The following is a 25,845-nucleotide window of genomic DNA, read 5'->3' as shown; positions in this document are numbered from 1 at the left end:
GCACCCCTGTGCTACACTTTAAAGGTATTGAGTTCGACTGTAGTAAAAGCAAAATCACAACACCGATTGATTTCCGAAATATTATATATATAAGTATATTAGAAAAGCTACTATTATCATTCATAATTATCCTGCCCTTCTCCCAGTCACCTGGGGTCGGCGCAACATGTTTTCTCCTTCCATACTCTTCTATCATATACCATTTCTTCGCTCACTCCCTTCTTACCCATATCGTCTCTCACGCAATCCATCCATTTCTTCTTAGGTCTACCTCTTCCTCTATGTCCTTCCACATTCATATATAAGCATTATAATGTTTTCTCTGACCTGACGTATGTACTAGATATAATATAATTTAACTTGGATTTGTTTATGTACAAGATAAAGTAGCTTCAGATAAGTTTGACCTGTAGTGATAAGTGCTTTTTTGAGACCACAAAAAATACTTATGAATACGTGAAAGCGAGTGTTCTTGGCATTTCACAAAAATGGCTCGTCTTTGGTTAGCCGTTTTCCCTCTCCTGGTTTTCGGAAGCTTCGCCGATCCCACGGGAAAAGTTGCTAAGGAGCGAATCGGTAAGTAGTCTTATCCATCGACTTATTTTGTCTGCTCTTAGTATTTGTATGTCGTGGTTTACATTTATTTATTTGAAAATACGTCCTATGTGAAATTCATTAATGCTTACTTTACTGATTTACATGCTCAATTTGTATCAAAAAATACTTCATTTGGCTTATCTTTACCTTCATTGGCCAGGAAAACGTTAACCCGATTTATAATTTATATGTTCTTTTTTGTGTATGTTTGTTTTTATTGCTTAGATAGGTGGACGAGTTCACAGCCCACCTGGTGTTAAGTGGTTACTGGAGCCCATAGACATCTACAACGCAAATGCGCCACCCACCTAGAGATATAAGTTCTAAAATCTCAGTATAGTTACAACGGCTGCCCTACCCTTCAGACAGAAACGCATTACTGCTTCACGGCAGAAATAGGCAGGGCGGTGGTACCTACCCGCGCGGACTCACAAGAGGTCCTACCACCAATAAAAATGTATTTGTAATTGAATATAAATTTCATTGCACCTACCACTATTTACTCTGCACTACCTTTGGTTGACTGGTAGAGAATGCCTCAGGCATTTAGTTCGCCAACGTAAATTTTACATGAAGCGTAATAAATAAATAAATAAAAATAATTATCCTAAAATTTCATTCGCACCTTATTTAACTATCACATGAAAAGTTAATAGTCTTAAATTCGTGTTCAGAAAGTCTTATTGGCGACAGTCAACGATGTGAATAAAAAAAGAAGCAGAAATAAACTGTACGATAATTAATTGAAATTCATTAATAATTACAGCTCCAAACGACTTTGCTAAGAGGCAAGTACAGATTATGCAGCTATTTTTCCACATTCGTGAACCAGTACGAATTAATGGGTCTAAGAATGCTCTTAAAACTTGGAACATCCAAGACAACATTGAACAGTTTAAGGTAAAGTATCTATTATCTATACCTATTATTATATTGTAGTATACTTATACATATTATATATATTTACCTGGGACACACTGTCCAGCTAGGTAGATCCAACTTCGAAAAAGAGGTCAATCGTCGAATCCAGCTTGAATGAGCAGCGTTCGGAAAACTACGTAAAATCTTCTCATCACAAATACCACAGTGTCTTAAGACGTAAGTCTTTGACCAGTGTATGTTGCCAGTGATGACATATGGCACTGAGACGTGGTCGCTCACAATGGGCCTTATCAGAAGGCTCAAGGTCACCCAAAGAGCAATGGAGAGGCCTATGCTCGGAATTTTCCTGCGAGATCAAATCAGAAATGAGGAGATTCGTAGGAAAACCATGTTAACCGACATAGCCTAAAGGATTGCGATATTGAAGTGGTAGTGGGCAGGACACATTGCTTGTAGAACGGATGGCCGTTAGGGCCAGAAAGTTCTTGAGTGGCGACCGCGTGCCGGAAGACGTAGCGTGGGTAAGCCTCCCACAAGATGGACCGACGATCTATTGAGGTTCGCGGGGATCCGCTGGATGCAGGCAGCGCATGACCGGTCTTTGTGGCGCGGCTTGGGGGAGGCCTATGTCCAGCAGTGGACGTCTCTGGGCTGATAAGTGAAGTAAGTAAGTAAGAAGTATATTTATTGGTATATATTATAGTATAGTTTCTATTATTTACTATACTTACTATCTATGTATATATATATTTCTCTGTATTAAGCTCTAACAGTATGAAATTGAAATGTACTTATTATTATTTATAGTAGAAATTTAAATTTACTATAGTGAATAAAGCTTTAGATATATTGTGTTACAGGATCAAAGTGCGGTTAACGAGTGGTCAAATTTACTAAAAAACAACGGGTTAATCTCTCGTCATCTACCATTTACGGTCCATGAAGAGAAACACAAACACGAAGCCATCATTTTGTTTAGGATACTTTACTCTACCAAAGACTACGATACATTCTACAAAGCAGCCCTTTACGTGAGAGATCGTGTTAATGAAGATCTCTTCCTCTATGTGCTATCCACGACTGTTATTCACCGTCGAGATTTAGCTGGATTCATTATTCCTCCTATTTACGAGATGTCGCCTGAGTACTTTAATAATGGACAAGTGATGACCTTAGCACAGAAAATTAATATCTTGGGAGATAGTATACTTGATGACTGTAAAGCTGTTTTCAAATTTGACAATAGTATAGTTATAAGGGAAAATGATACTGTTTGGCCTTATTACATGTATGATCAGCCTTTACATCACTACAATCATGACGAGGGCTTGAATTTATTTTATTATTACTATAATTTGCTGTATCCCTCGTGGCTCGGTGGAGACCTTGCTTCCCTTGAATTTATTTTCTTGTTATCTTGAGAGATTGTCTAATGGCCTTTCTGAAATAGAAGACCATGATCATCACATAGTGAAGGAGGGATATAAGTCTAGCATGATATACAACAACGGTATACCCTTCCCAAGCCGTCCAGATAACTTCCATCTGGACCAGTTCGATTTTGCAGATGAACTTCAAAAGATCGTGGATTATGAGCGACGTGTACGTGATGCCATAGAAAATGGTTTCATTTTTAACGTGAGTTTAATAACTTTTTTCTTTTTAATTCGATATCATTTTAACTTTTTTTGTTATTAATGGGCAGTCGATCTCACTGCCCACTTGATATTCATGTATTTTCTTGGCCCATAACAACATAAGGTAAATCCCCCACCCACCGTGGGATGGGGGGTTGAAGTCTCAATAGTATTGCACTACAGCTGTCCCACTCTTCAAAATGGAACGATTTCTTGTTTCGTGGCAAGAACAGGATTATGGCAACAGTTCATTTAGACTTCCTGTACACCAGTCAATGTCCGTTAGAGATCGCAGTATGTTGATACAGCCCCAAAAAATGCTGCTGTCCATACCTCGGTGACCTTCTTAGTCGTTTTTACGAAAACCAAGGGAAGAGATAGCGTGGTGTTCTTTTCTACCGTCACCACATAGCCTGTTCTATATTTGAAAATTATTGACAGGAATCTGGTGAAAAAATTAATTTAAGAATTCCCGAGGCTGTCGATATAATCGGACGTATCATTGAAGCTGGTGTTGATTCTCCAAATGGTCGCTATTACAAAGACTTTATCACACTATGGAAGTCCATTCTTGGAAATTCATTGGCACATAAAAACGATTATAGTGGAAAGGTAATTATTACGAAAATATGCATTTAAGTTCTTGAATTTGTGTTCGAATTAATTTAAAATTAATCTACTTTCTCAGCTGTGTACCTCTTGTCATCCCTTCAGTCCTGGAGCATGGTCAAACAGCACTCCGTGATCCTGCATTTTATATGATCTGGAAACGGGTCCTTAACTTGTTTAAGCTTTGGCAAGAACAACTTCCTCCATAAGGAGTTCCTCAATAAAGAGGAATTCTTCACGTGCATAAACACGTGAAGAATTGGCCTTATCTTCAGTGGTAATCGAAAATGTCGAAGTTGACAAATTTATCACATATTTCGAAAATACCTACACGAATATTAGTGCGGGTCTTTACAGATCAAATAAATGCAAGAGTGAATAGATACTTATCAAGTTAATCTTCTATATCTATATATATATAAATGAATTGCTGTTCGTTATTCTCGCTAAAACTCGAGAACGGCTGGACCGATTTGGCTAATTTTGGTCTTGAATAATAATTCCACAAATATGTGGAAGTCCAGAGATGGTTTAAAAGAAAATACATGTAAATATGAAAATTCTCGGAATTATATAAAAATAAAATTTTTCGTTTTCCTTTGATGTGTCCCCCGTCAGACGGATTCCTTTTGTTTGTTTTATGTTTATTTTATAAAAAGTTTAGGTCTTTTATATATCGATTGATGCACTACGAAGTTTTTTTTTTTTTGTTTTTTTTTTTTTATGATTGAAAGATTACTGGTGGCCCGGAGGCCTTTCCAGCTTCACCAGGACAGGAGGGCGAGCAAAGGCTCAGCCAGGAGGGGTGGGATTTGCTAACAACTGCCTGAGCGCCTCCGAAGCAGACCTAACAACTCAAGAGCAATTGCTTCGCGAATGAATCTACTACCGGATCAGAATCGCGACCCACTGAGAAGATCCGGCGAGAAACTCAGCGGGCTGATGCATGGCTGCGGAGTCAGCTAGTATGGAATAAAATGCATATTTGTGTTGTCTTTTGGATACGTTATTTGTTTACTGTATAAAATGTATTTTTATAGCAAACATTTTCCCAGATGAAGTGAACGTTCTTGTTCAGCATCCAAGGCTGAACCACAAGAAGTTTAATGTGAGAGTTCGTGTGAAGAATTCAGTTGCCGTCAGATTCTTTTTGGGCCCAAAATATCATAGCAGAAAATTTAAAATACCACTCCACGAAAACGTTGAAAACTTTTTTTTGTTGGACGAATTTATCTACGACCGCACGTATATTTGGTGTCATATCAAAAAAAAAACAGATTTTTTCTTATATGTATGTATATTTTCAAAAATGTGTTACGGATTGTTCACAAAAATATCATTAAGATTATTAAGAGGTTGTTATTTGGTTAAGAGACCTCAAAGATATCACGAGTAGAATTATAGATGTGGTGGCTGTGAACCCCGGTAACCGCTTCCCAGATGGGCACTTCAGTAGAAAGAAAAAACGAGGTGGCCATGCCTATTATATTGCATTTTAACTGTACCACCCTTCTAATTGAGAGAAAGAGGAGTGGTTACACAACCCGTGCAAATACATACATAATATCTCATGCCATTAGTAATTACGTAAACTTGTTAACGTTAGTGAATTTTTTTTTATAAACACATGTATATATTTACTTCTTTTGTCCCAACCCTGGAACCGGAACGCATTACTGTTTCGCGGCAAAAATAGGCGGAATGGAGATACCCGTGCTGGCTAATTCCCTAAGAGAAGTAGCACTTTGGCTGCGGGATTCGAACTCCTATTGCTCGATTACATCGGCTGTCTTATCCTTTAGGCGGCGATGACGTGACTGACCCTAGACACACAACAACTTAACTACGAAGGCTCTCATTTCAATTCATGAATCAATTATTTTCGTTTCCATTTCAGTACCTGAAGGCGAAAACGTCATCGTTCGTGAGTCGACTGATAGTCCTCATTACACCTATAATTTGAGGGCTGCAAGCGATGTTTACAGAGAAGCTGTTGCGGCTTTAGACGGGACAGGAGATTACCATTTTGATCCTACGCAAATTATCAAATTTCCACACAATCTTGTGCTACCTAAAGGTAAGGCACGTACGATATCAAATAATTTTATTAATGCGAGATCGCACACCTATGTAGCGCCACCCGGCTTACTTCTGTCACGAAGCAGTAATGCGTTTCGGTTTGAAGGGTGGGACAGTCGTTGTACTGCAAAACTGTGATTTAGAACTCATGTCTCAAGGTAGGTTGGTGGCATTACATTCTTGATGTGTATGGGTTTCGGTGACGTCTTAACACCAGGACTGTGAGCTTCGTCTACCCGTGTAGGTAATCAAAAAAAACATCACCACGTCAAACTTTTATTTTTAGGTTATGATTAGTTTCAAACTATAAATTTGTTAATAGGTCACTTAGCCGGTATGCCGTATGTGCTACTGGTTCACGTAACGGAGTACAAGCCACCCAGACTTCCATTCGGAAGTACTTTCGATCCTGAGTTGTCCAGCGGACCAGGTTCTCGGTCTCGTCGTCTGGCCGGAGACCCACTGGGCTATCCTCTTAATAGGCCACTGTATTCATGGCAGATTGAGAACCTGCATAATTTTTATTTCCAAGACGTATTGATTTATCACAAGCCAACTCCGGAAATCAATGTTCCTTACTCTTCTGAAGTTTAAGATTTTCATTATTGTTAAATCTAGTAGTCTAGTGTATTATTGTTATTGTTATTAAATATGAAAGCAACTTCAATTTTAAATAAATAAGTAAACATATTTGAATGTGAAATATTTTAATCATAAATTTAATAAAGTTATGCGGTTTTTTTACATTATTTTATGCATGTATAAATGAAATTTACTTGCTTGAATGATTGTCTTTTAAATAACTGTCATTTAAATAAACCTCAATGTAGTAAATCAGTCAATAAAACTCTTTGATATGGATTTTTCGCATTTGCTGTACGCAATTTTGCAAATATGCAGCAACTAACGACTAATTAAAGCATAGTATGTATGTATTACTATTTGTTTTAGCGATTGTTTCTTATTCAAACTCCCATTCTCTTAGAATCCTATCTATGATATCAAATAAGATTTTTTAAAAATAAAATTGGAGGATCGGATTGGGAAACGAAACTAATGATTTTAATTTCCAATTTCTGTTCTGAAATAATAAAAATAATTCACGACACATTTTTTTTTTTATTTTGAGTTTTCAATAAATTTTTCTTAAAGCTTATCAGATTAGGAAAACCATTTTTCATTTTTAGAAAGCTTTAAATAAAAATACCGAATTTAGAGACTGCTACTTTATAATATTTCAGTGAATTGTGGTAAAATTTTGAGAGTACAAAAAATATTAGAAAGTTATAAATAATATTATGTAATGGAATATGGATACTTTTAATTTCAAATAAACCCAATTAATTAGACTTTTACCAAGTGATTTCAGCAAAAATAGAACAAAAGTGCAGCTTATAACGCTACTATTGAACAGTGTTCGTTGTGTACATAGCTGATTTTCAATGAAATACAACATACTTACCGTGAAATTAGAGGTCAATTCGTGAAAACGTATTGTTTTATTTCATAGAAAAGAAGATAAACAGTAATTTGAGAAATACTGTTTTAGCTGTGTAAAAAAAAACTCCAAATTTTGTTTTTGGCTGTGCTAATTATGTATATAATTTTATTTTGTTCTAATTGTAATGAAAGTTTCAAATATTTGATATCGTATCTTCACTAGATAATTCCGTTCTCTTTGAGTAGGTATCTTTTACAACAGCATACTGTGAGTGCCGACCAGCAATTATTGCTGTTACTACTGAGGAACCTAATGTATTTTACTTTGCGTGTCCATTAGTAGATAGGTACATACCTACTTAGCTTATTTAAAAAAGAAACCATACATAGATAAACGGTGTCCAATTGATTTTTCTAAGGAATAATAAATCTTTGGAAGGTATCTGTGGGCTCCAATTGTTTTTATTTAAATTACAATGTAACCATTTAATATCAGGTGCAATAATTGTATAATATCATCTAAGAATTTTGAAACACAAAATAGTGCTATTATGTCCGTATAGTAGCGCCACCTATACTCGCGAATCAGTTTATTTTAATTTAGTGCCATCTCTCGGGCCAGTTAAAAAACTTTTTAAGTCAATTTTTAAACGCCACTACAAAATATTTTGTTACTGTTATTATAGCAATCAGTAGATGGCGCCACAGATTTATTTTGACTTTTCAAATCTGGTTATGAATTTAATAATACATATTGGGTACAATAATTTAGAGAGAGAAAGAAAGTATACTTTATTGCACAATAAAACCGTTTTTATCCAAAATTCTTTCTGAAAAAGATGCTAGGTATGTTGTAGGCGGGCTTCGAGTCTAGACAGTCCGACCGAGAGAGCTAGTGGTCGTGGCGCCGACGACCGCCAGTCCGGCGTCCCAAGGGGGAGGGTGATGGGAGAGATGTGCTCCGCACTAAACGTTTCACTGTCCCCCCTTTGCCTTGTCATGAGTTCTGTCTCATGCGAGGTTTGGACGTTGGTTGTTGAGCGACAGGAGGTTTTAGTCAGTTCGACTCTGACACACCCCGCCCAGTATCCCCAGAAAAGGGCGGAAGTCCGGCGATTTCCTCCTGACCAAAAAAAAGGTATGTTGTAGTGCACTATTATTAATAATATAGAGTAGTCTACTCAGGGAGGGAGGACGGACTTTATTGAACAGTGGAGAAAAAAATATGTTTATCTATTATACAATAAAGTGTACCTACCTGATATGAAATTATTATATGAATTACTTAACAATATCTTACATACACGTAATAAATCAACAGTATGGGAAAGCATGTACAAAGAAACAAAATTAAGCAGATAGGTAATGTTCTTTCTTTCTTTTAAAACAAATTAAAGTCATTATGCTTAAGATTAATTTTCTGATTTATTTAGTCTGACCAGACGCGAGCAGGTTATAAGCACTGATTCAATTATTTTCTTTATTTTTAATATAATAGGCGAATAGGTTAGAAAAAAAAGGTATGAGTATACATATCAGAGTACTAGCTTTTGCCAGCGACTTCGTCCGCGTGGAATAGTTACTTAGGGATAACACAAAATGTTACCCGCAACTTCATTTACGTACAAGGTGAAAATATTTTTAAATATTAGAATGTTAAAGAACTACTTAAGGTATCGAAATCACGCGTTTTAACTGACTTCAAAACCGATTAACCGATTTCTCGAGAATGCTTGAATCGATTCTGAAACCCCTTTTTTTTGTTGTTTTTTGTTTGAAAGGTTAGACTTTCCGAATGGTTCTGTAATGATCAGGATCTGACGATGGGATCCTTTCGCTAAGGAATCCATTTACGGATACCCGGTCTGGGGGGTAACGAACTGGGTTATTTCGGACTCCGGCGCCTCCTGAGAGGAAGAGGGGGACGAGGAGGGCCAAGGACCTCCACCTCCCCGAATTCCTCGCGGGAGACTACGGCTTGAAAAAGGCGCGCGAGGCGCTCGCCCCGCAAAACCAACTACTGACTAAGCCCCATCGAGCTCCACCACACCGGCTACACCAGACCTACGGTACCGCAGTGCGCGCCGAAGAACGATGGGATTTCCTAGAGAAATCGAGAAAAACTTACAATTTTCAAAGCCTATCTTGAAGTGATTTGGGTATTTAATGTTATTCTACTTATTCTGTATCGCGCGCACCAGCCGGCCGGCGCCTTATTACGCGCTTGGTCATTAATTTGCGGCGATGTTATTTTAAAACTGTGATATCATCTAATATACTCATTGAAATTATTGAAATGATGTAAAGGGCAAATTTCTTTTATTTACTATCTATTAAATACTTGTAATGAATAACGTATTTATTTAGATAAGGATTACATAATATCATCTTTATAAAAACACCTTCAAAAATAATGCTTTATTTTAGAACTAGCTGACCCGGCAAACTTCGTAGTGCCTCAATCGATAACTTTTTTATAAAATAAACTTAAAACAAACAAAAGGAATCCCTCCGACGGGGGACATATCAAAGGGAAAACAAAATTGTTATTTTTATATAATTTCGAGCATTTTCATATTTATCTACCTTTTAAACCTTCTTGGGACTTCCACAAATAATTCAACACCAAAATAAGCCAAATGGGTCCAGCCGTTCTCGAGTTTTAGCGAAACTAACGAATACCAATTCATTTTTATCTATATTTAGAATTGGAATTAGAATTAGAATAAATTTGGTTAGCATAAAATAGGTAATACTGAGCTAACCTTAAGATATAGACATATTATTATGCTATCGCGGACTTTTTTAGGACTTGAAAGGGGTGCAATTCTGTAATACCTACATTATTTTAGCGAAACTGTAACCGTTTCCGCAGCGCACGCAGCGGAAGCTCTAAAAAGAAAAAAAAACGATTTTGAAACATTCTTTATTAGTGCTTCGCTCGTATTGGTCTTAGCGTGATATTATATTGAATGAAAATTAATTGATGGGCTGGTATAATTTATACGGTAGGCTGTTTAATCATTAAAATATATATATAGCAGGCTTCTTGTAGTACTAGTAGGTACCTACTATGACTAATCTGTCTAAAATTGATAATTCTTTGACGTTTAACGGAAACCTGATGAAACATCAGGTCAAAGGAAGCTGTTACACTTCACTATCCGGAAAATTAAAACCATTTTAAAATATTATAAGGCAAGCACGAGGATATTTTATTAAATTTAAGACAAGTGAGTTGTCTTTTTTTTTTTCTTCCTACCTATGCTGATAGCCTCGAGAGGCTATTTCAGCTTCTCCTTGACGTGTAGGTGAGCTCACGGGGGTCAAGCCGGGAGTGTTGCTAACACTGGCTCTAGTAAAAGTAGTGCTTCGCAGAATCAACCACCGGATCGGAAACGCGACTCACTGAGAAGATCCCGCGAGAAACTCAGTGAGCTTTATCTGTGGGTTAATTTCTTCGCTGAGCCCTTCGTTGCAAGCGACGGGTTCGACGAGAACGTTGACCGGGTCTATTTAGGACGCCCACTCCTCACATCACTACAATAATAAGACTTAATTTGAAAGTGTTAATGTCATAAAAGTATTCCGTCTAAATTTCAACTGCTTATTTCAGAAAACGTGACTCAATGTCACCTTGAAATGTAATGGCATTGAAAGAGAACGCGTCTCCAAATCAAAAGTTATCTGTAGGTTAAAAAAAGAGTACTTGCATCCGTTTAAAAGGTTATCTTTAAATTAGGTATGCATCTTACATAATATTTTTTCGCCATCTCAATTCGGTGTTATCGCCATATTAACAATGTAATTGATAAGGTTCGCGTATACAATAATATTTACTGTTTATCTTTACTGATTGACAAAGTTGCAATATTCCATGTTATTCCATTTAAATTTAAAACATTAATTTAAAAAAGATAAAAGGTTCATTTAAATTTCGAAACAAACTTGATTATTTGAACCAAAATCAACATTGAGGAAATTGAAGATTAATTTTTTTTCGTCCTATAATTCGCCGTTTTAATTATTTACAGTTTATAAATAATAAAAAAAGGATGGAAACTTAATCAATTGGTATGAAATTAAATGAAATGAGATAAGATGATATGGGATGAAATATAAACTCAGTAAAATGGTGGTCATTTACTGAGATTTTTTCAGTGGACTTTTTGGAGGATTCAGAGAAGTTACGTTCAGCGGCTTTGCCTCATTTTCCCACATTTGTGCACTTTTACAGATATTAAACAGTTAATAAACCACCGTTATTACACATTTAAACCTGAAGAAACACTAAATAGACAAAATAAAACAATTCACACTACTTCACTCTTTGCTTTCCCGCCAAAAAATCTCATCTTAAGCCGATCAACACTTAAACACCTTGAAGAAAATGAGTATTCCAAAAAAAAAAAATTTTTTTGGGCACAGGGCTGTGAGACCTTTAATCCACTAGCCACTGTCACACTATGAACAAGTAGATTGTGTCGATTTTGAAAAATAAAGTGATTCGAGTAAATTTATTAAGATAGAAAACTCGATAATTATTGATTTCATTTAATAAATTTTCTGGATTTTTAGGAATGTAATTGTTTTTTTTATACTAGTGTATTGTAATAATGTTATGTTATATATTTGCCTACCAGTAGTATACGTATAGTTTTTTTTTTCGGCTTTCTTTTGTTGTAAAGACAAATTTGATTTTATTTGAATATCGCTTTATTTAACTACCTAGATTAAATCCACCGTTATCTTCATTCGGTTCTATCGATTTCGATATTTTCCAGTTATTCAAAAACATTAAATTACAATTTTTATTTATTTATTTAGCCATAACGCTTCGAAAACGTCGCTGAGGGAGCTCTTTCTAGACCCGAACGGTATGAAGCAAACAAAAAAAATATATATATTTTATTGCTTAGATGTGTTGACGAGCTCACAGCCCACCTGGTGTTAAGTGGTTACTGGAGCCCATAGACATCTACAACTTAAATGCGCTACACACCGTGAGATATAAGTTCTAAGGTGTCAGTATAGTTACAACGGCTGCCCCACCCTTCAAACCGAAACGCATTACTGCTTCACGGCAGAAATAGGCGGGGCGGTAGTACCTACCCGTGCGAACTCACAAGAGGTCCTACCACCAGTAATTACGCAATATATAATTTTGCGGGTTTGATTTTTATTACACGATGTTATTCGTCCACCGTGGAAGTCAATCGTGAACATTCGTTAAGTACGTACCTATTTCATTCGAAAAATTGGTACCCGCCTGCGAGATTCGAACACCGTTGCATCGCTAGATACGAATGCACCAGACGTCTTATCCTTTAGGCCACGACGACGACAATATAATTGTAAACGTGTGCTTGTATAAGTGATACCTCTAAAAGTCGACTTTGCTGCATTTTCTGGTGGAGCTATGGTAAAAAGAAGAGGCGGTGATCATATTGAACAATTTCTTTAGGTCACACCGCGTGGAATATCCATAACAGAGCAAATAAAGAGCCGAAGTGTCTTGGTGTGAAGGAGTCTTTTATTGTTGCTCAGATGGAGGACCGCGATCATGGATCTCCTGGCGTTAGCTGGTTACCAGACTCCAGAGACGTATACCGTTGCCTCACCCTTTAGCCTGGAAATGCATCGTAGCTTCGCAGTAGAAAAACTGGTGGCAAGATCTCTTGTGAGTCCGCACGCGTAGGTACCACCACCCTGCCCTATTTCTGCCGTGAAGCAGTAATGCGTTTCGGTTTGAAGGGTGAGGCAGCCGGCAGCCGTTGTAACTATACTTGAGACCTTAGAACTTATACACCTTTTTTTTTTTTTTGTTTTTTTTTTATTTATTATTTGCTTATATGGTTGGACGAGCTCACAGCCCACCTGTTGTAAAGTGGTTACTGGAGCCCATAGACATCTACAACGTAAATGCGCCACCCATCTTGAGATATAAGTTCTAAGATCTCAATATACCACCACAAAGGTGGTATCTCAAGGTATCTCAAGGTGTGTGGCGCGTTTACGTTGTAGATGTCTATAGGCTCCAGTAACCACTTAACACCAGGTGGACTGTGAGCTCGTCCACCCATCTAAGCAATAATAAATAAATAAATAAATAGGCAGGATGCTAGTGCCTAACTTTGTGGTCCCGTGACGTTTTCAAATCAAATCAAATCAAATCAAATCAAAAAAATTTTATTCAACATAAATGAAAGTACATACTTGTTGAACGTCAAAAGAACTACCGCCAATTCACAAGAACTAGCCTCCGTCCTGAGAAGAATTGGCAAGAAACTCAGCGGGCATGTCTTTTTTTTTTTTAAATATGAAATTATTATTTATTTATTTTTTAATATTAGATTATTATTTTTTTAAATATGAATTTTTTACAATGAGTATTATAACGTAACAATTACTACGATATTGAAATGCCCGGAGCGAGCAACTCATTCCCACTTTGTGCAATCTTCTAGATAATCATTGACTTTATAGTAAGCTTTATTGCACAGATGTTCTTTAATAGTTTTCTTAAACCTATGTATATGTAGGTTCTGAACATCTTGTGGGATTTTGTTGTACAGGCGCACAGACAAACACCCGAATGAGTTTCGTATCTTATGTAACCTACTCATCGGCACAACAAGCTTGTGTTTATTCCTAGTATTTCTATTATGTATGTCCGACTTTTTAGGAAACTCCTCAATATGTTTACGAACATACATCAAATTTTCAAAAATGTACTGGGATGGCATAGTGAGAACTTTAATTTCTTTAAATTTCTTCCTCAGGGATTCCCTTGAGTGCATGTTATAAATAGCACGTATAGCTCTTTTCTGCAGAATAAATATCATTTCTACATCGGCCGCATTGCCCCATAGCAAAATGCCATAGGATATGACACTGTGGAAGTAACTAAAGTAAACTAAACGAGCCGTGTCCGCGTTTGTTAACATTCTAATTTTTTTTACTGCGTATGCTGCAGAGCTGAGCTTACTCGCCAATTTATGAATATGAGGTCCCCATTGCAGTTTGGAGTCCACTGTTATACCAAGAAATACGGTTGACTCGACAAGCTCCAATGTATCCTCAGAAACAATTACATCACTATCCACTTGTCTCACATTTAAAGATGGTTTAATACATTTTAAAGTAAATTTAATACATTTAGTTTTCTTACTATTCAATAATAGGTTATTGATACGGAACCAATGAACCACACACGAAATCGCATCATTCACTTCGTCATAGACTTGTAATTGTCGTTTAATTTTAAATAATAAAGATGTATCATCTGCGAATAATACGACCTCGTGTCGGGACTCAATAAAACTAGGTAAATCGTTTATATATATTAGAAATAAAAAAGGACCCAAAATGGAACCCTGAGGTACACCCATTTTCAACAAGGTGCCTGAAGATCTATTACCTTTCACATCTACTGTTTGTATCCTTCCTGATAAATAGGAAGTAATAAGTTCCAATGCACCATCCCTAATACCATAGTGATGTAGTTTCCTCACCAATGTTTCATGTTCAACACAGTCAAATGCTTTGGACAAGTCACAGAAAATTCCAAGACAATCATGCGATTCCTCCCAAGATTTAAAAATATTTTTGACTAGATAAGCACCTGCATCAGTTGTAGAGCGACCCCTGGTAAACCCGAATTGTTTATTATGAAGCAGGTTATTTGAATTAAAATGTTCTAAAAGTTGTGTCAAAATAATTTTTTCAAAGATTTTACTCAACGTAGGGAGTACTGAAATAGGTCTATAGTTAGAGGGGTCATCAGTACTACCGGATTTAAAAAGAGGAATCACTTTACTATGTTTCATTAAGTCAGGAAATACACCACACCTAATACAATCATTAAAAATACTAGCAAGATGAGGAGCAATAATGTCTATTACAGACTTCAAAACCTTTACTGATATTCCCCACAAGTCAGCTGTATTTTTTACATTAAGGCTATTAAAACTTTTTATTATATTGCTTGAATTAATTTCCTTAAATTTAAAAATTTCATTACATTTGTTGACATGTTTATGCAATAATATTTCAGCTGCTGTGGGGGATGAATTTAGAGAAGTGGTAGTTGAAACTGGAATGTCAGAGAAAAACTTTTCAAAAGCATTAGCCACATCTTCATGACTAGTTACCAATTTATCATCTATTTTTAATGAGAATTCTTGGTGGCTATTTCTGACTTTTCCACTTTCTCTACCAATGATGTCCCAAGTCATCTTTATCTTGTCAGGGGCATTTTTTATTAATTCACTTAAATGTAAAGATTTTGCCGCTAAACAAACTTTTCTAAATAGTTTTGAATAGTTCCTGACATATTGATGAAATGTTTCATCATTATTATAAGCTTTTTCAGAGTACAGATCATATAACTTTTTTCTACTTTTGTACACTCCGGTGGTGGCCCACTCGCTGAAAACTGTTTTGTTTTTTAATGTTACAGTTTTAGGAATAAATACATCAGTAAAGACCAAATTAATTCTCTCAAACATATTCTGGTATGACAAATTTGGGTTTTTGTTATAAATAATTTCTGAATGTTCTTACTTAATATTATTTCTAAACTTCTCAATTAGTTTTTTATTAATAGGAACAATCACAAGAGTATTTTTATCTTTAGAATTCATATTAGATTCAAAAGACACAAATTGTCCACTATGGTCTGATGTTAACTGATTAATAATTTTTTTGTTAATCGGTGTTACATTTGTAAATATGTTATCTAAACATGTTGCCGATGTGGTTGTTGTCCTAGTAGGCTCTAAAAATAAGTTTGGGAGGATAAATGACTTTAACAGTGTTCTGAATCTAATAGTGGCATTTGTGTTTTCTAAAAGATTAATATTAAAATCACCACATACAAAAATTTGTTTATTAGAGACAGAAAGCTTTAGCAATACATTTTCCAAAATATTTTCAAAAGAATCATATAACGCATCAGGAGGTCTGTAGACGCAGACAACAATGAGGTGCTCAAGCTCAACACAGGAAATTTCAATAATTCTCTCAACAGAGAGGGCCACTACATCCTTTCGTTCCTTACATTTCAAATCAAATCAAATGAAATCAAATCAAATCAAAAAAGTTTTATTCAACATAAATGAAAGTACATACTTGTTGAACGTCAAAAGAATTACCGCCAATTCACAAGAATTAGCCTCCGTCCTGAGAAGAATTGGCAAGAAACTCAGCGGGCATGTTTTTTTTTTTTTTAAATATTAGATTTTTATTTTTATTTTATTTTTTTTTTTTTTTTTAAATATTCATATTACAATAAGTAATTATAACATAACAATTTTACAATATTGAAATTCCCGGAGCGAGCAACTCATTCCCACTTTGTGCAATCTTCTAGATAATCATTGACTTTATAGTAAGCTTTATTGCACAGATGTTCTTTAACAGTTTTCTTAAATCTATGTATATGTAGGTTCTGAACATCTTGTGGGATTTTGTTGTACAGGCGCACAGACAAACACCCGAAAGAATTTCGTATCTTATGTAACCTACTCATCGGCACAAACATTTACTAACGAGAATCAGTGAGCCACCGCGAATAGCGTTCTCTCTGCAGAAGGAACTTGACAACTGGTGATCATTAAAATTAAACAATAATTCATAGTTTCTAAACCAGTGCTCAGTGACACAGAATACATTAATATTATGCATATTTAAAAACATTTCAATTTCTAGCTCTTTACCCATCATCCCTTGTAAATTTTGATGCACCAAATTGAATATGTTAATAATTGAAACGTTAACGTCTTTTGATGGGTATAATCTAGTTGTTGTATTAATAGATTTGTAATAATTGTAATTGCAAGAGTGTGACTCCTTTGTCTTACTAATTAATTTAAATTGGAAGCAGATTCCAAAGTCTTAAAACATGTCATATTTTTTTCCTGCGGTATTTTTTTAGCTAAATTTATAGCTAGGTTTGTTCTGTAGGCTGTGCTTCGACTGTCATGAAATAATTTAGTGAAAACAACTACGAACACTCCAGTACGATAGAGTTGATGAAGTTTGATCATTGTGCATGTCTTGTTTGCCTGTTAGTCGGCTAATTAAAAAAAGCTTACTTATATTTTATAACTAATGAGACAGAAAGTTTGAGAGGGTTATGACCTAATGATAAGGCGGTATTACGAAATGTTTGGTTGCCAAGACATGCATTTTGCAGATAAGGCTATAACTAGTATAAATAATGAAGAATAGACTTTCGGGGTACAGTTCGCTTCTACGGCTCAGACCATGAAGACTGTCTTGATTTTAGCGGGGCTTGTTGCCCTCGCTCTCAGTAGCACCGTACCTGAATTCAAAACGACACCGGGTAAATATTGCTTTGTATTTTTTACCGACTTCCAAAAAATAAGGAGGTTATCAATTCGATTGTATTTTATTTATGTGTTTCAGAAAGATTTTCTAGGTGAACATATTATTTTGATTGTTTTTTTTTTATGCAAAAGCTAATGCTTCTCGTGTCCTATTCCCATGGTGTCATTTAACTTTTATCCAGATCTGACCAGTAGTTTTTGGGTTATCCTTAATAATATGTATATATTGAATTGTCTTTAACTACATTTGCGAAATTCTTACTTTATTACTTGTCGACGTAAAACCTGTACTGATCTGATCTGTTTGGGGCCTCTGGGTCTACGGATGGACTTCTGTTCTGTGTTCTGTACCGTATGTTCTATGGAGCGTGCTCTGAGGAACTGTTTGAGATGATCCCATCATCTTGTTTCTGCAATCGCACCGCCTTCCACCGGAACGTAGCTTATCCATACTATCTGATACACTCTGTTACTCCACAGTGGGTTACCAGGGATCTTTCAGGGATGTTTTAATAACGTTTCAGTATAAATAAATTATTTGAATATAATATAGGCAGTTAGTGGAAACATTCCGTGCGGGCTACCAATATGCGAATCACACAATCAGTAATCACGCAAACACACAAGTTTTGCGGCTTTTACTTATTATTTATTACACGACGTTATATTCTCTTATGGTGGACGTCGTTCGTAAAAATGCGTTAAGTACGTATTTCCTTAGACGAAAATAAAATCCGCATGCGGGATTTGAGCACCGGCATGGTCGTATCGCTTGGTACGAGCGCACTGGTATCATTAATTAATCATCATCAATATCATTTAAATAACTTTACTCATACCATAATTTAGAAACTAGAGAACTCATGAAATAAGATCATCGTGGTAAGAGCGCGTTAAATAAGAATTTGTGTAAGCGGCGAAAGCTTAAAACGTTTTGATTAACTGTACGTATTGTTTTTAGTTGACGCTGCGTTCGTCGAAAAGCAAAAGAAGATTTTGTCTCTTTTCTACAATGTTAACGAGATCAACTATGAAGCTGAGTACTACAAAGTCGCCCAGGACTTCAACATCGAGGCCAGCAAGGACTGCTACACAGTAAGTCGTTTTAGAGAGTCTAATGATCGCGCAATGATTGAAATTCGATCATAATAACTGACACCTCAAGATTTACTGGTGGTAGGACCTCTTGTGAGTCCGCGCGGGTGGGTACCACCACCCTGCCTATTTCTGCCGTGAACCAGTAAAGCGTTTCAGTTTGAAGGGTGGGGCAGCCGTTGTAACTAACTTGAGACCTTAGAACTTATATCTCAAGGTGGGTGGCACATTTACGTTGTGGATGTCTATGGGCTCCAGTAACCACTTAACATCAGGTGGGTTGCGAGCTCGTCCACCCATCTAAGCAATAAAAAAAAAAAAAGAAAATTTACATTCATTTCATGTAATTCATTTTCCCTTGTTGTTTTGGCATAGTTGTTTTGAGAAAAAGAGCTATTTCTGATTTTTTTTAAATGATAACATTAAAGCTAGCGGAATAACTTATTATCAAAAAATCAAGAGAATATCGCTATGATGAACAGAAGAAAAATAATAATTAATGACCTATTTACTTATAAACTTTAATTGCTCATTTATATTTCAAATACAATTTTTAACTCTTAGTGTAAATTAAAACTTGACAAATTAATTCTAAGTTTCAAATGCATTAGTGTAACTTTGTCTTGCAATAAACTTGTTTTTTTAATCACATTATGTGGTTTGTAGAACATGAAAGCCTACGAAAATTTCATGATGATGTACAAGGTCGGATTCCTTCCCAAGAATTTGGAATTCTCGATCTTTTACGAAAAAATGAGGGAAGAAGCCATCGCGCTGTTCAAGCTGTTCTATTATGCCAAAGATTTTGAATGTTTCTACAAAACAGCATGCTACGCCAGAGTCTACATGAACCAGGGAATGTTCTTATACGCCTACTACATAGCTATTATCCAGCGCTCCGACACCGCCAGCTTCGTTCTACCTGCTCCATACGAAGCTTATCCTCAATATTTTGTCAACATGGAAGTTAAAAATAAAATGGACTACGTTAAGATGATGGATGGTTGCCTTGACGAGAAAATATGTTATAATTACGGAATTATCAAAGAAAACGAACAATTCGTAGTGTACGCCAACTATTCCAATTCTCTGACTTACCCCAACAACGAAGACAGAATTGCTTACTTAACTGAAGATGTTGGCCTAAATGCTTATTATTACTATTTCCACTCACACTTACCGTTCTGGTGGAACTCTGGTAAATACGGAGCTTTCAAGGAACGTCGTGGGGAAATCTACTTCTTCTTCTACCAGCAGCTGTTAGCTCGCTACTACATGGAGCGTCTTACCAATGGATTGGGTAAAATCCCTGAGTTTTCCTGGTACTCGCCTCTTCGAACTGGCTACCTCCCGCCTTTCAACTGCTTTTACTATCCATTTGCCCAAAGAAGCAATGACTACGAGTTGCACACTGAGAAGAACTACGAAGAAATTCGCTTCCTCGACATTTATGAGAAGACATTCTTCCAATACCTCCAGCAAGGTCACTTCAAGGCCGTGAGTATTATTGAGCTCTAAGCAATTCTACGATTGGCTTTGACAACAGCACACATATTGACTTTTCTGTGTCATTTCAGTTCGACAAAGAAATTGATCTGCACAGTAGCAAAGCAGTCAACTTTGTGGGCAACTACTGGCAGACGAACGCCGATCTATTCGAAGAAGACTTCCTCCAATTCTACCAGCGTTCTTACGAGGTTAACGCTCGCCGCGTACTTGGTGCTGCTCCTAAGCCTTTCAACCAGTAAGTTTAACGGCACCCTTAAAGAATATCAATTTTATGGTTTTTCATTTACATGTACACTAGCTTTTGCTCGCGACTTCGTCCGCGTGGAATAATTCACAAATTATGCTTTATTTTAGAAAAAAAATGCTTAGCATAAAAAGGGTTATAGTGAGCCAACCTTAACATTTTTTCGCAGACTTTTTTTAGATCTTTTAAAGGGGAACAATTCTGTCATACATTATATTAGCGAAACTTTAACCGTTTCTGCAACGCACGCAGCGGAAGCTCTCAAAAGGGAAAAAATCCCCGATTTTGAAACATTCTTTATTGGTGCTCCGCTCATATTGGTTTTAGCGTGATGTTATATAGCCTATAGCCTTTCTCAATAAATGGGCTATCTAACACTGAAATAATTTTTCAAATCGGACCAGTAGTTCCTGAGATTAGCGCGTTCAAACAAAAAAACTCTTCAGCTTTTTAATATTGGTATAGATACATAAGATTGAAAATCGCAATCGTAACCTGAACATCACCATATACACGAGGCCTAATGAAAGCAAAGTTTAGTATTCTCGTATAGTGCGTCTATTGTCATCATACGATTTCCGATGTTTCGAATATTTAACAGCTTTCACAGCCGCGGACCACTCATCTGACGTCTGAACTGAGTCGACCGTAAAAGTAGTTTTAATCATGTCTCACGAAAATCGAAGAAAACACTACACGAGGCCTCAACTTGATTAAAAAATCGGTGTTTCACCCTTCAAAGAAGGACGCATGATGACAGGAATACTCACCGGCACTGAACCCAGACTCACAATATGCATTGCCGGCAGTAATTACGCAAATTCGTATACTTGGCGGGCTTAATTTTAATAATCCGATGGTATTGAAACATCCTGGAAGTCGTTTAAGCCTGCTAAGTACGCGTTTGTTGTTTGTAAAACAGATACCTGTTAAAGGGATTGAGACACCTTTGAATCGCTGAATATGAATACAACGAATATCTTAGCCATTAGACCATGAACACTTAAATTTATTTCGGTATTAGTCATCTCAAAATATAAACAAGCCCTTATTTTTCCAGGTACACATTTATTCCTAGTGCTCTTGACTTCTACCAAACTTCGGCCAGGGATCCAGCCTTCTACCAGCTCTATAAAAGAATTGTTCAATACATCATCGAATTTAAACAGTACCAGGTACCATACACACAAGAAGCTCTTCACTTCGTTGGTCTGAAAATTTCCGACGTCAAAGTCGACAAAATGGTCACATTCTTTGACCATTTCGACTTCGATGCCTTCAACACTGTCTACTTCAGTAAAGAAGAACTCAAGAGCTCTCCTCACGGTTACAAGGTCCGTCAACCACGTCTTAACCACAAGCCGTTCACTGTGACAATTGATATTAAATCTGATGTTGCCACTAACGCCGTCGTCAAGATGTTCCTTGGACCTAAATACGATGAGAACGGCTTTCCCTTCAGCCTAGAAGATAACTGGATGAACTTCTACGAGCTTGACTGGTTCGTGCAAAAGGTTAACCCTGGCCAGTCTCAGATAACGCGTTCATCTACTGACTTTGCATTCTTCAAAGAAGACTCTTTACCGATGGCCGAAATCTACAAGCTCTTGGACCAAGGAAAGATTCCTACTGACATGTTCAACTCCTCGGACACTATGCCTTCAAGGCTGATGCTGCCTAAGGGTACATACGATGGATTCCCCTTCCAGCTGTTTGTATTCGTCTATCCGTATGAACCGACACCTAAGGAGTCAGAGCCATTCAAGTCTGTTGTTCCGGACAACAAACCATTCGGTTATCCATTCGATCGCCCCGTTCTTCCTCAGTACTTCAAACAACCTAACATGTTCTTCAAGAAGGTCCTGGTCTACCATGAAGGAGAACTATTCCCCTATCTATTTAACATTCCTCACTATACACCAGATAAAGCGCAACTATAATGCTCTCATAGGAAAAAGTAAGCGAACTCAAACTATATGTATATAACAGTAGAATCTCATGTGAATATGTAAAAACTGTTACTAATGTCATATATTAATAAAAACTAAAAATATCTACATTTTTTTTTTATTTTTTTTTATTGTTGGCCAACTTGGCTTTGCCTTCCAAATGACTCTGAAACTGGACGTCGCTCGAAATGTCGACCCAAGTATCCCGATACTCTCGGAAGGTTGCAGGGATACTCCTTGGAATTGCGGCGCCATGACAAAGGGGTCCTTCTTCGCAGTGAACGCGCAAACTTGTGTCTTTAACGGGTTGACCCCATTTGGAGACTCGCCCCACAGAGTTCTCCACTTCAGACACATGTTTTGATCGTCTCTCTTGCACCACGCTCCGAAAGAGACTCTGATGGCCGATATATCGCGCATCCCCCGTGCTGTCATCCGCATAGCAATGCATGCCATCAATAGACAGCATGTCATTGATATACAGGATGAAAGGCGTGGGGGAGAGCACCGAACCTTGTGGAACGCCAGTGTTAATGGTCATGGTATCAGAACAGTCACCGTCTACAACGACCGTGATGCTCCGCCCATCCAAGAAGACGGAACCCTGTTAGTGCAATAAGAGAGGCGATACAAACGCGTTAGCGCAGGCGTCAGCTCAGGGGTACAAGTTTTCAGAACCACTGCAGGGATACCGTCTGGCCCACTCGACTTATGGACGTCCAGGAGTCGGAGTTCCCGTCTGACTGCACATTGCGTGCAGCAGATCTCCGGCAGGGAACTATCACACCGGGAGATGCTGGGTGGTGTGGCACCCCCGTCGTCCACAGTCAAGTTCGAGGCGAAGAGTTTGACCAAAAGGTCAGCCTTCTCTTTCGCATTATGGGCCAGACTTTCATCGAACTTGCGTAGTGGTGGGAGACTAGACCTGCAAAAGTTTCCTTCTGCAGCTTTGGCGAGCGACCAAAAAGCATGGCTCCCAGAGGGATAGCTCTTCAGTCGCTCGCCAATTCTAGCAACGTGCTCCGACTTTGCCCTGGCAATAACCTTCTTGTAGGACCTGGAAGCGGCGTAATATTCCCGCCTTTCCTCTGAGATGTTAGGATCCCGACGTCTCCTGGCATCATTCCATGCCACGTATACGGACCGCTTGAGGTGTGCAGCATCCCTGCTGGCATTGTTATACCAGGGTCTACTGCGACCCCCAACGGGCACTTCAGAGGAGGGAATAAATAATTCCATCCCCTGGAGCACCACGTCTTTAAGACGGTCTGCACAGACGTCAGGATCAGCAGAGGAAAAGCAGAACCGCCCCCATGGGTAGGATGCGTAAAATTCACGCAATCCATCCCAATCTGCTGACATATACTGCTAAACTCTTCGATACCCGGTCGTCGTTCGACGACTAGGACGAGAGAGTGGTGTGGCAGCACGGATAAGGCAGTGATCAGACGATCCAAGCGGAGCGTCGACCACCACACTGTATCCAGCTGGATCGGTGGTCAGCAGAAGGTCCAACAGAGAAGGCTCGTGCCCCTCAATATCTGGGACACGGGGGGGCTGTGTCACCAGCTGGGAGAAACCGTAGGCTAGGGCGAAATCGTAGGCAGCCCGACCCGGGAGGTCAGTGGTTCTGGACCCCAACCACTCTTGGTGGTGAGCGTTAAAGTCTCCAAGAACCACTACCTCCGCAGATGGGTACTGCTCAAGTACGCGGTTAGTCCCCTCTTGCACATGCTCTATCAGAGCTGAACCTGCATCACTGCTGTGGGACCTATACAGGCACGCGTAGACTCGGGTACAACCCCCGTGATCTACGCGCAGCCACAATAAGGACAGGTCCCGTTGTTCGAGGCTTCGTAGACGGCGACAACAGACAGCAGCCCGGACGAATACATACACCCCGGCTTTACGCAGGAAGCTGTACTCCAATACGTAGCCGGGGTATTCAAGGTACGAAGTATCATCCGGAGCAGATGTCTGCGTCTCCGTCAGAAAAAGTAGGGCAGGCTGCGCCGTCTCAAGATGGTGGTGTACGGCGTCGAGGTTGCTATATAGACCCCTTACATTGCTGAAATCCACATTAAATGCGGAATGGGGAATCGCTGACAAAACCCTTTTTCTTTTTCGAACTGTCATATTTTTATTTGGAGAGTGGGATTAGGTGGTGTAGGAAGTTCAAGGCGAAATCATGACAACACCTGAATAAAGCGCGGAACACAGTACGTGCTCGACCACGGGTTGCACGAGAGACTGACGCAGGGCATGGAAGGGCCCCCAGTCCACCCTGCGTGCGATCGCCGGGATCCACTCCGGTCTCCGACTCAGACACGATGACCGCACGACAGGATTTTACACCGGTTGGCGGGACAGCTTCCCGGGGCGGAGTTTAGTAGTGACACCCGGGTTAAGGTCCCCAACTGACCGGCGGGCGGCGGCGAACACCGTTTCACTGGGTCTCCCTATACTCCCGTCAAACAATCACGTCCCGCGAGCTCGCACGCACATCTGCTCCGCATGTTCCAGGTATCATCAAGATTCACCCCGAACAAGGAAGAGGAAAGGGAATGAATAAAATTGGCTCTCGAACTCACACGCCGGAACACAGCTAGGCTATTTCGCGGCGGACTCTAGTTGGAGGGTGGTGGCCAGCCAGTCGGACAAGTCCTACCACCGATTATACCTAGTCAGGTCATAAATTCTGTCACATGTTTAATGTAAAATAATTGAAACAAGTTTATTCATTATGTAACCATTTATATACCAAAATGAATTTAACAAAACATAGATTCTTATGACACTAAAGTTTATTCAAAATGACCTCCGTGATTTTGAATACAGGCCTTCAATCTGCGCGGCCAGTCGTCTATCGCAGCACGAACGAGGTCCATGTCAATATGGGCGGCTGCCTTAATCAAGGATGTCTTGAGTGACTCCAAATTGGGATGAGGCTTTGAGCAAGCCTTTTCCTCCAAGTGTTGCTATATCTTGTAATCTAACGAATTCAAATCTGGACTGGAGGAGGGCCAGTCTTCGTGCCGGTTGAAGTCGATTTCACACGCCGCCAGCCAGTCTTGTATGCTCTTCGCTCTATGAGCTGGCGCCGAATCTTGTTGGAATACCCAGTGCCTGTTATTGAACATGGTATGAGAAACAGGTTCCACAAGGATCGTCAGGACTGTGTTTTGATACACAACTGCATTCGTTTTTACACCTTTCTCACAAAAATGTACCTCTGTTAAGCCCCAATAAGAAACTCCCAACCATACCATGAGCGAGGATGGAAAATGACCTCGTTGGACACGCTGAATACGGTTGCTCGCTTCTTCACTACTGTGTGCGTACACCTTATCATTTTGTTTGTTGTAGCTCTCTTCTACGGTAAAAATTTTTTCATCCGAAAAAATAATTTCCCGGTATTTTTTTCCCGCGTACCGCTTCAACAAAGCGCGGCA

At 38.4% G+C, this 25,845-nt stretch overlaps 2 protein-coding genes across 2 annotated transcripts; both read left to right on the top strand.

Moving 5' to 3' along the window:
- The first annotated feature begins 457 nt into the window (after positions 1 to 457).
- On the top strand, positions 458 to 6,914 carry LOC114239615 (acidic juvenile hormone-suppressible protein 1). The gene is given in 10 exon segments (XM_089738706.1): positions 458 to 576; positions 1,364 to 1,532; positions 2,324 to 2,890; positions 2,892 to 3,117; positions 3,558 to 3,715; positions 3,793 to 3,930; positions 3,975 to 4,099; positions 4,766 to 4,966; positions 5,623 to 5,802; positions 6,127 to 6,914. Coding segments are annotated over 10 exon segments (2,124 nt in total). The 5' UTR covers positions 458 to 488; the 3' UTR covers positions 6,399 to 6,914.
- A 10,526-nt stretch (positions 6,915 to 17,440) lies between these two features.
- On the top strand, positions 17,441 to 22,503 carry LOC114239567 (arylphorin subunit alpha). The gene is made up of 5 exons (XM_089739825.1): positions 17,441 to 17,592; positions 18,558 to 18,691; positions 19,358 to 20,188; positions 20,269 to 20,435; positions 21,505 to 22,503. Exons 1-5 carry the CDS (start codon positions 17,514 to 17,516, stop codon positions 22,382 to 22,384), a joined length of 2,091 nt encoding a protein of 696 aa, XP_089595951.1. The 5' UTR covers positions 17,441 to 17,513; the 3' UTR covers positions 22,385 to 22,503.
- The last annotated feature ends 3,342 nt before the right edge of the window (positions 22,504 to 25,845 follow it).

Source organism: Bombyx mandarina, chromosome 03 (genome assembly GCF_030267445.1).
Source record: "Bombyx mandarina strain Sakado chromosome 03, ASM3026744v2".
Taxonomy (NCBI): domain Eukaryota; kingdom Metazoa; phylum Arthropoda; class Insecta; order Lepidoptera; family Bombycidae; genus Bombyx; species Bombyx mandarina.
The sequence above is the reverse complement of the archived record's forward strand: the minus strand, read 5'-3'. Positions and strand labels throughout refer to the sequence as shown.